At 32.9% G+C, this 11,848-nt stretch overlaps 1 protein-coding gene across 1 annotated transcript; it reads left to right on the top strand.

The window, feature by feature from the left end:
- On the top strand, nucleotides 1–4,461 carry LOC138322520 (G-protein coupled receptor 157-like). Its single transcript, XM_069266545.1, has 4 exons — nucleotides 1–799; nucleotides 1,420–1,619; nucleotides 2,246–2,380; nucleotides 2,651–4,461. The coding sequence occupies exons 1-4, from the start codon at nucleotides 391–393 to the stop codon at nucleotides 2,849–2,851; spliced, it is 945 nt and encodes a 314-aa protein (XP_069122646.1). The 5' UTR covers nucleotides 1–390; the 3' UTR covers nucleotides 2,852–4,461.
- Nucleotides 4,462–11,848: the final 7,387 nt, after the last annotated feature.

Below are 11,848 nucleotides of genomic sequence, written 5' to 3'. Positions count from 1 at the left end.
ACGAAGCCTTACATGAAGTATCACAATATCGTAATTTCAAATTTCATATTTTTCCCCTTATCTGAACCATATATATACAGCAAAACAAAAAAAGAAATAGAAACTAAAAAACAGTATGTTTTATTTGAAATCACATGAGAACCTTTGCCGGTTCCAAATTGTGTAGTATTTCATTGATTTAATGCACTTGCAACTCTGACAGAAAATGTATCAATATAATGGCATAAGATAAAGGTATTCCGCCGAAGATAAAAACAAAGAATTTCGCTGTCATCCATAATGTAGTAATTGCTTTTCTCTTCTTTTCCTTTATTTCGATATTTTGTGTTACTTTTCTAGCAATATGATGTTTGCAATAACTAGACATTTCCAACAAAAAGCAGCGGTGATATGGAATGTTCGCCAAATAGATCATATTTACTATCATCAACAATAACGTGTGCTAGTGCATCACTATCTGTACTAAGCGGCCTTGCCATTCTGTGGTCGTACCGGCAGTTCCCACAACTACAGAACTACACACGACAGCTCCTGGTCTGTCTGACAGTAGCTGACATCTTTACCGCGTACGGAAACTTCATCAGTGGTCTGAGATGGTTCAGCAATGGTAACCCGGCGATTATTAACGATGACTTTTGTGTCGCCCAAAGTTTTATCACAACGACATCAACGTTAAGTTCATTTTTCTGGACGACAACTATAGCAATATATCTGTTCTGTGCTGTGGTACTCCATGTTAATATAGCTGAGATATACGGGGTCAAGGTCATTATAATGGCTACCCCAGTGATAGTTCCAGGTAAAGTATTTCTAATATCTTTTGCCAGTTTGCAAAAGAAATTGATTAACATCTTTCTTTCAAAATCTTCCACTTAAAAGTCGTAAATATAAATACAGATTTCGCGTTATTTTTAGTATGTTATGTAAGTATATTACTCACTATCATAAACCATGAAGGTGCTTTTTCCTAAGAATGCATTTGTTGTCATAATGTAAGCAATCTTAAGTATATGCAAATGTATTACAATTTCCTGTTTAATATTCGGTCATTGATATACATGTATATATATATAACGTTTCCATAATAACCATCGGCATCGCTGCCCTTGGTAACGGTGTCCTAGGACCAAGCGACAACTTTAGCAATATATCTGTTCTGTGCTGTGGTACTCCATGTTAATATAGCTGAGATATACGGGGTCAAGGTCATTATAATGGCTACCCCGGTGATAGTTCCAGGTAATTTATTTTCTATAATAGTTGATTTTGATTTGCATAATAAATCGACCATTTGTTTTATTCTTTTTTTTCTCATATCGACAAAAAAAATTGTGTTTGTTTTTATCGTTTTGGAGTTGCGAGACACATTTCTCCTTCGTCACTATATGTTTATTTATATTTCTTTTGTTGTTTCCATAGTAACAGTCACCAGTGTTGCCCTTGGTTACGGTGTCCTAGGCGCGGACAACTATTCCGGAAGTGGACCGTGGTGTTGGATCAATGGTAAAGCCGAGAACAAGTTGATGTGGAAGCTTGTCACAGGAAAAGGCTGGGAAATACTTACATATATAACAACTCTAGTAATATATGTTCTGCTGAAATTCTTCAAGTGGAGAGAGGTTGGTTAAAGAAGCTCCACCGCCGACGGGTATTCTTTCCTATCAAAAACAGGAGCAGACGAATTAGTACTTTTCTTCAGATGCAAAAGTTACTTATTTAAACCATTACCACCATTGAAAAGTTTGAGACTCTTATTTTGATTTATGCCCTTTGTATGGAATTTAGTACTTATTGCGCATACACTAAAAGCAAAATGAATTATTTCATATGCATTTTTGTGTTAATTAGACACATATAAACACAATTAAACATCAATTATTATTCAAATGATGTGTATCGTTTATGCTCTGTCGGCGATGGAGCATCTTTAATGAAACTACATACATATATTCATGTACAATCAAACTTTAAAAATGTGTATTTTTTCTTAAGTCATGCTACATTCACTGTGTTTGTTCTAAATGTGGGTGACTGTCAGTTTGTGACTCTTCTTATATTGATGAACCAAAAATTAAATTTCAGTTATGTAATATTGATAAATTCATGCTTAACTTCACGTTGTCTGTTCATCTGGATTGTGGAGATGTCTCAATACCTAAAAACAACTTTTACTGGTATCTTCTTTGTTGGCAGTACGCTGTGGGTTATGTCGCCATATTTATCTTAAATGATCTCCATTCTTTAGAATCGCCAGATTTACAGTCAGGTCCGCTGGAGTGATAAAGATCCAAGTCTCCGAGATGCTGATGAGATATTTGAGATATCCTGGCTGTTTCTTCTCGTCGCGAGAATTTGGGGCACACTTCGGTTTGCTTTAGAGGTAGGTGTCACGAGAATGCAGTGATGTTGACAAATATAAGTGACGTCAATGTTTAAAGTTCTATTGTATAACTCTCTTGATGACATGATACGATGACCAGAGTTTAAAACAAACCGAAATTATATGACTTACAATTATTGTGATCAAGAAGGTCTTCTGGTCATGTATCAGGAGCCTAACTTACTCAATACAGATTTTATACAATTCTTTTTGTATATTCTGCTGTATCATTTTAAGATGTGTTTTAGCGGATTTTATTTTGTTTTCCAGACTTTCGAAGTTTGCGTAAGCGACCAAGTAAATATGGCCTTACTTTGTATGCAGTGTGTTGGAGATAGCTCACAGGCCTTCTGGAATTTCTTCTTCTTTTTTACCCTGGATCCAGAACTTCGGGGCCGGATTTGTCATCGAGATGTTCGTTCACGCACAAATAGTGCTTCGGAGAGATATGCTTTTGTAAATTACCACTAGCCATATATATTGTCTGTAGATTACTGTAGGTTATGGTTCATACACATGGTTCTCCACAATCAAACCATTTTTCTTATTTCATATTTTTGCGAAATATTGTATATGCAATGCTGCAAATAAAACACAATAAAGTAAACAAATTGAAAATAGTATTGAAAGAGAAAATTTACTCTGTAAATCTAGTCGTCAACAAACATTACTGAAATTAACTATTCAGTCAGTGCAAAAATTAATTTCCTCTATATGAATATCGTAGGTCTGGACTGTGCTGTGTAGATAGTGGACCTATCATGGGAACAATATTGGTTAATGTCTCGACAGTAAATAACATCGTATGAACGTTAAAATACTCATTAAATGAATGTTGTTAAAATCCACAACGTCAAGATTAAAACCGAAATAGGTAGTGGATTTAGTTAAACCCCAATCATATGAAAGAAGAAGCATGATAGAGATGACAAATTTATCGCGTCTTATAATGTTGGTTTCACTCAGATTTGTATCTATGATCTACAGCGTAGATTGTAAAAAGGGAAACAACTCCCAGATAAAAACAGACTATTTCTCTGATGATCGCAAAGCCATTTTAAAGTTTAACCTACAAGTTCCAAAGTATTCAAAATCCCAATAATCCGATATCACTTATTACTAACAAAAACAATAATGAAAACAACAAGTAGAAAAAAGATCCATTTCACTCTTTTGTGTGAATGTTTGAAAAGTATATTGTTTATAAAGCTGTTAGAGATTATCTATAAGACTGATATAGGTTTATCCTTTTTAGTGTAATCCTTTTATTCCGTACAGGTTGTAATTTTTCGTATCCTGTTATATTATAATATGATATGCATCTCTTTTAAAGCATCCTCGATTCTCCAGGGGTTCCTATCACTCGGAACCATCGAGAATGCTATTAAAGTTATACGTGCTGTAATTGTTCGAAAATGTTGACTTGATATTCTTAAGTAATCTATTGAAAACTATACATATTATGAAGAATTAAGCAGTGGAATTCAATCAAAGACACAGACAAACACGTATGATTATTTTTAAGCATTTTCATCAACACAGAATTGTTTTTATGCTTTATATATGTTTAAATTAAAACATAGATAGAAGTCACTTTATAATTACTCATAGTACTGTAGAAATATTGAATGCAATGGTAGACCACAACTTAGCTTCTTGTTTATAGCGTGTGTTCTCTTTTACTGTGTTGTAGACGTAAATGTCATGATTTCTGAAAGTACAGCCAAATTTCATTTTGAGCTTTTATTTGACTTTGTAAAAATAAAACCTTTATATTGTAAGTTTTGTAATTATCAAAAAGAAGGTAACTTTTGGTTGTGCATATCATATTTAAGCCCTTCTTGATTCGCGAGTATAAAAATTACGATTAAATTAAACTTGTAAATAGTTGGGACAACAATTTTGAATGGAATACATGATAGGAATAAAATAAAGTTTGCTATATGTTGAAAATCCTTGTTTGTTTGTGTTTAGCAGTCTATCGACAGCAAGGGTCATTTATATCCTAACTTTTAATTTTTATTTAAAAGATAGCAATGATATAACTAATAAAACTTAATAATGAAAAAAGTAGACAGTTGCGCTCTCACTCTCAGGAACCATAGTGTCTAAATTATACTACACTCCGGTTGTAGTAGGCCGTGAGCTAGGATCGTCCCACGTGCAACACACACACCCTCCCCAAACGTCCGAACCAATATTGTTCTGAACCCTTATGACCCACTGATCACAAATCAAAATGTTAACATTGCATAAGTTGAGATGAACTCCGGTTATGATGTCATCAAGATGGCCACCATCACGAATTTCACTAAAAAGTAAAAAATAGTCATAATATTGACATTTTTCAATCAAATTAGACAAAACAAAATCAAAATGACCACAATCAAACAAAAAATTCGTATCATAACCAAATAATCCGATCTTTGTAGGGATTTCTAAGCAGGACATGACAAAATCGGGTTTTCAGCTCAAAAATGGTAAATTTTTAGCAATGTTTTCATATTTTGTTTGACGTAGCAAAAATGTTTCCCAGCAAACAACTATTATTCGTTATCAGTTATTGGCCTTTTATCAATCATTAAAAACAATGACATCAACAAAAATACATCGATATACAAAAGAAAATTATTGTAATATCATCATTTGGTTTACAAAACATCACCGGTGCGTATACTGGGCATGTGATTGTTATTTTTTTTCCACAAATCGCTGACACTACAGTTTCCTTGTGTCTTAGAATTACCTGAATATAACATTGGCTATTGACGATTTATATATCAATAAATTTGAATTTAAAGTTGGCTGAATATCTAAGTGGGACTTCAAAACTTCCTAACATAAGCCATTTTCAGTTCGAAATTTTGTAAACTAGTAGCTTCTCAAAATAAATTATTACAGCACAACGCCAACTAATAGAGTATTAAATCAAACCTTAGGTAAGCCAGTGTTTGCGTTAATATCATGACACTTTTCGAAAGGTTTTGTGTATTTTAGAATGAGCACATTCATTGTTAATTTCCTGTGTTTAACGTGAGCAAATGTCAGATGGTTACTACAGTGTCATATATTTCTTTCACTGGTTCTCAATAATAATCATTATCATTGTGTGTGCTTTCCCGCTAGAGTGTCTTCTGCAATGTCGATGAGCTCATGAGCTGATGTGACAATACATTGTAGTTTCCTATCCTCGTTCTAACTTGTCACCCGTCCATGGCCAGAGTTATCACCAGGAACATCCAGTTTCCAAGCTAGGGATTCACATATATATCGTATATGATGTTCCAGACTTCCTCGGCATAATGTAAAAGACACCAGATCCACATTCTTCGAAGAGTTAAGTTGGTTCTCCATAATTAATTCCTTAAGAACAATTCCTCATTCTTGTGAACCCTCCGCGACCATAGATGGCACAGGTGAATTAAATGAGGTCTGCAGTGAAGTTTCTCTCTTTGCTAAGTCTGTAGAGGTATTATGTTTGTCTTAATACTCAATACGCAACGTCAATGTCTCTTTGTGACGTCACGATAATGTCGGGTTTTCACGCCATTCTTGGATTTTTCCTTCATAGTGGTATGAAGAAAAAGAATCTGCCAATCAAAAAGACCAATTTAGTATGAAACCGAAGAAAAAATAATTATAAGATAAAACATTTTTTTTTAGTTAGAACAAATATATGTAATAATCAAATAAGAGATTGGAAATGCAATAAAAAGATGATACGTTACATGATACTAATTTCTAAAGCTTGAGTGATACAAGCCATTTCTTTAGGGTACTATATCTAACTCGTCAACTTCAATTTGTTTTATCAAATACTATTATATAATTGTTTTACTAATTTATGCATTGACTTTACATTGTTTGTGCTCATTAGATTTCAAACACTAAAAAGAGCTTCATTTTACTGTAACAGTACAAAATCCTATTGTCATTAACAATTAATCGCACTAGGTTTTTTTTTATAATTATTTTATTTTTCCAAAGCATTTTTACAAATACAAAACAAAAGATTATCATTAATCATCATCTGCCACAGCAGTTCCATTCACCATCATCATCATAATCTGCTGCATCAGCTTCATTCATCATCATCATCATCATCATCATCATCATCATCATCACCATCATTCATCACCATCATCATCATCATCATCATCATCATCACCACCATCACCATCACCATCATCATCATCATCATCATCATCATCATCACAGCAGCATCACACATCATCATCATCATCATCATCATCATCATCACATCATCATCATCATCATCATCATCATCATCATTCATAATCATCATCATTATCATCACAATTCATCATCACCATCACCATTCATCATCATCATCGTCATCATTATCCTCACCATTCATCACCACCATAATCATCATCATCACCATTCATCATCATCAGCATCATCATCACCATTCATCATCATCATCACCATTCATCGTCATCATCATCACCATCACCATTCATCATCATCATCATCATCACCACTCATAATCATCATCATCATCATCATCATCATTCATCATCACATTCATCATCATCATCATCACCATTCATCATCATCATCATCATCATCACCATTCATCATCACCATCATCATCATCACAATCATCATCCATTCATCACCATTCATCACCATTCATCATCATCATCATCACCATTCATCATCATCATCTTCAGCAGAAACATTCATAATATTCATCGTCATTACCATTCTTCATCATAATCATCATCACCATCATCATCATTTGCAGTCGCAGTTTCGTACACCATCATCATTGTCTGATGCATCAGCTTCATTCATCTACATCATTATTGTTCAGCATCATTCATCATCATCATCATCATCTGCAGTAGCAGCTTCTATTTAAGAACATGATCCTCACTCCCACATCCACACATCCACACATACGCCACACACGCCTGCATACACACCCTCGCACGCAAGTTCTTACACAAGCACTCTAAGGAAAAGAGTATGATACATATTAGAGAAGGAGAGAGAGAGAGGGGGGGGGACTAGAGATCGAAACAAGATGTATATGGTGTTATTAACTCCAGGAGATAACTAATTTATGTAAATGGTAAAAACGTTATCGTACATGATACATAGTACATGTATATACAGAGACATGTATTGCCATGATAAGACTATCATAGATTGTTGCATTAAATAAAGAAACATACACATAGTTAACTAGTCAGCTAAATCAATAAGTTTTTCCCATTTTCTCCATTCATTTTCACATTTCCGCTGAGCATCTCCACCTTTACTATTGGCAATATGTTTTTGAGAAATGTAGTGTTCTTTAATTAAGTTGAGTAGAGCATGTGGACTTCAAATTTTATGCAAACATCTGGTTTTGTATATGTAATACTTAATAATAATCAAAATTTCATTGTCTAGTCTATTTATAGTATGATATCTATTTTGTAAAAACAAACCAAAAAGAATGCTTTGTTTATTGTATTGAAACGGGATATAGAGTGCATCCAGGAATGTCTCTACGCTTTGCCAAAATCTTTGAGTTTCTCTGCATTCCCAAAGAATATGGACAATGGTTTCTCTTTAAAGATTGCACAAGTTACATATTGGATTATTGGCTAATCCTACTTAACATAAAAACGAGTTTGTTGTTAAAATATTTTGTACTATCCTATACTGAAACCATTGTAGTTTTGTGTTTTTAGTAACCTTGAAAGGATTATTATATATGTTGACCCAATTTAGCTCAACATCTTCAAATAGATCATCCCATTTTCTTCTACCAGTTGAAATGATATTATTTAATATTATAAAAATCTTTTGTCCCATTTAAATTTTTCATAAAAAGTAAGATATTATTAGGGATAATTGGATAGACTATTTCATGGTTCATATTTACAACATTAAGTCTCGTTAAAAGTCTTTTGATAGATGAGATTATACCCTGATATTGAAGGAAATTTATATCGATATTATACACATGCATGAATTCTTGATATGTATAGAAAGAACATGAAGTGGGATCTTTTACTAAAACATTAATTATTGTTACACCTCTATCATACCAGGACTTTCCTCCAATAGTTATATCTTTATTATACCATAATGGCTTTGTCTGTGTACATGATAATATATCTATTTTTTCTCCCACCCCATCTACGTCATTGAATTTTTTCCATGCTTTAAAAACATCTTTCCAGAAATTATTCCTGCAATGTGACCTACATTCCTCAATATACTCACTACCGCATATTGATACTTTTTCAAATCAGTATGTGATTTAAAAATAATTTGCCACTTGCATGTCTTTTTTAAAAGCCGGCCTACCCAAGTAAGTTTCAAATTTTGCACCAAGACATCCCTCTTTATTTTATCTACCTTACTGTTCCATAGAAAGTTAAACAGGATAGTGTTAGGTTCTTGAAGATTTTTTCATTAGGATTTGGTAATGAATTAAATAAGTGAATAAATTGAGACAAGAAAAGAGACTTAATCAGGGCTATTCTGCCAATGGGTGTGATAATTCTTTTGCTCCACGTCTTTATTAGTGCTTTAAGTTTAATTAACTTCTTATCGAAATTTAATTTTCGAATCTCATGCATGTTCACACTAAATTCAATTCCAAGCAGTGTAAATTTAGTTTTACCCCATTGTAAATTTAACTCCGGTAAAAAGGTATCACCACTATAACTTTTGCTCCCTATCCAAATGACCTGTGTTTTATCAAAATTAAGTTTTAACCCAGAAATTTTTGCAAAGGAGTTCAACTCACAAATAGATTCCTTTAATGATACTTCTGAACCATTTAGTATGTGTGGAATCACCAGCATATTGGGAAATAAAAATGGGAAAACTACCTACATCTATACCCTTAATCTTCTTGTTATTTCTTATCCTGATACCTAGAATTTCAACACACAGAATAAAGATGTATGGAGCGATCGGGTCCCCTTGACGGCAGCCTCTTCTGATGTGGAGAAAAGAAGACAGATCCCCACCCCACTGGTTCACAGCAGCAATAATATTAGTGTTAAACAATTTAACCTATTTTTGAATATCTGGACCAAAATTGAAATATTTCAAAACTTTATTTACAAATTTCCAAGACACAGAATCAAAGGCCTTTTCAAAATCTAACATGAGTAACATACCTGGGATATTTTTTTCTTCGGCATATTGCATGATATCGTAGACAAGTCTTGTATTTTCTCCTATATAGCGACCAGTAAGAAATACTGTTTGATCCTCACAAATTAATTTATCTAGAACTTTTTTTTTATATTTTTTTTATTTTTCAAATTTTGTACATGTATATAACATTAACAACGAGACAACACCCACACATCACACTATACACACAAACACACACACATACAACTCACATACCCTGATACATACATACACCCTCACACTTTCTTACTAGAATATTTAAATTATGCATGACGTGTTTATTATAATTACATATAATATTTGTCTTTTTGTTTTTATTTTCATTCCTTCCACACACACTTTTATTCAGAGGGCAGACAAGATGTTACATTTACAGGAGAGAAGTTAGGAAAGGAAAGAACAGTCAGAAACGGGATGGTGGGAGGGGAAAAGGAGATAGGAAAGGGATGGGTTGGAGGGTAAGAAGTGGGGAGAGGTGGGGAATATATGTTGTCAATAATGAAATGGAATAATTAACAAGAGATTATTCATTAAAGAATTATACTTATATATTGAATAAATGTGACAATAATCTGGAACCAACAGTGTACCAGTATCATATACTTGTACTGTACGTAAATCATATATAATAAGAAATATCAATGTAAGTACTGGTGTAAAAGGTAACAGCTAATGAAATAATGTTTGCAAGTATAATTTTTGACTGCTAACAACGAAGGAAGAAGGGGGAAAAGGAAGATCTACCAATGTCAGGTATCATCAGACAATGTCTAATTCAGGTCTAATGTAATTAAGTTTTGCCATTTCCTCCATTCCATTGTAAATTTGTCAACACTTTGTTCACCTTTACTACAAGCAATAATTTTTTGAACTTTATGGTAATCTTTTATTGAGTTAATTAATATTGAAATATTTAGAGTTTTATGTAAACATTTAGTTTTGTATATATATTGTTTAATAAACAAAGAAACTTCATTATCAATTCTGGTATTAATACCATTCTGATTAATAAAACCGAATAGCATAGCCTCCTTATTTAAAGCAAATGGAATACTGAGAGCAGATAGCAAATTCTCAAATCTTATCAAAAAATCTTGACCTTCCCTACATTCCCATAGAATATGTACGATTGTCTCCCTTTCAATGAAGCAGAAATCACAGTATGGATTATTAACAAGTCCAACTTTGTATAGGTAGGAGTTAGTTGTTAAGACATGGTGATTAATTCTATATTGTAACTACTGTAGCTTAGTATTGTTTGTAACAGAAAAGGGAAGAGAATATATTTTCTCCCAAGTATCATGGTTATAATCAAAATTTAAACCCCATTTAATTTGGGAAGTTATTTGACAGTTGTTTGCTTTAAGTACATTATAAAAGTCTTTGGAACCCTTTTTCTTCCTTAGTATTATATCAAGGTGTAATGGAACAAATGGATATAGTAGTGTTTCAAACGGGAAATGAAAATTGTTCAAGTACTTCTTTATCTTAGTGATAAACCCATGGTATTCCAAAAAAGTGGTTATTGCCCCATGTTTAACACAGAATTCATTAAATGAAAAAAAGGAACAATCTATATTGTTTTTCAATAGATCATTAATTATCATTATTCCCTTTTCAAACCATTTCCGATAAAATACTGCTTTATTTCCAACAGATAGATCATTGTTAAGCCATTATGGCGTCTTAAGTAAGGATTGGCTACTCTTTAACTTATCTATTTTTGTTCTTAAATTATACCATGCATTAAAAACATCTACCCAAAACTGATTTTTGCTATTTATTTGTTTTAAATATTTGCCAGAATTGGCCAATAAGTTCAAGCTTATATCTGATTTCAGTATACTTAACCACTTACTCTCCGACATAAAAATTCTTCTGATCCAACTTATCTTAAGAGACTCAATATATGATGATAAATGAACCATTTTTAGCCCACCTTCTCTTTGTTTGCATGTTCCGCCATTGTTTACTGAATTACGAATAATAATTTGTTGTTGGGAAACAATTTTGCTGCGTCAAGCCAAATATGGAAAAAAAATGCTGAAAAATTACCATTTTTGAGCTTAAAATCGTATTTTTTTCATTTCCTGCGTTCAAATCACTACATATATTGGATTATTTGGTCCTGACATGTATTTCTTCTTCTATTGTGGTCATTTTGATACCTCATTTGTCTAGTTCAGTTGAAAAATGTCAATGTTATGACTATTTTTCTTTTTCAGTGAAATTCGAGATGGTGGCCATCTTGATGACGTCATAACCGGAACTTATACAATGTTGACATTGGTTTTT

Source organism: Argopecten irradians, chromosome 1 (assembly GCF_041381155.1).
Source record: "Argopecten irradians isolate NY chromosome 1, Ai_NY, whole genome shotgun sequence".
Taxonomy (NCBI): Eukaryota; Metazoa; Mollusca; class Bivalvia; order Pectinida; family Pectinidae; genus Argopecten; species Argopecten irradians.
The sequence above is the reverse complement of the archived record's forward strand: the minus strand, read 5'-3'. Positions and strand labels throughout refer to the sequence as shown.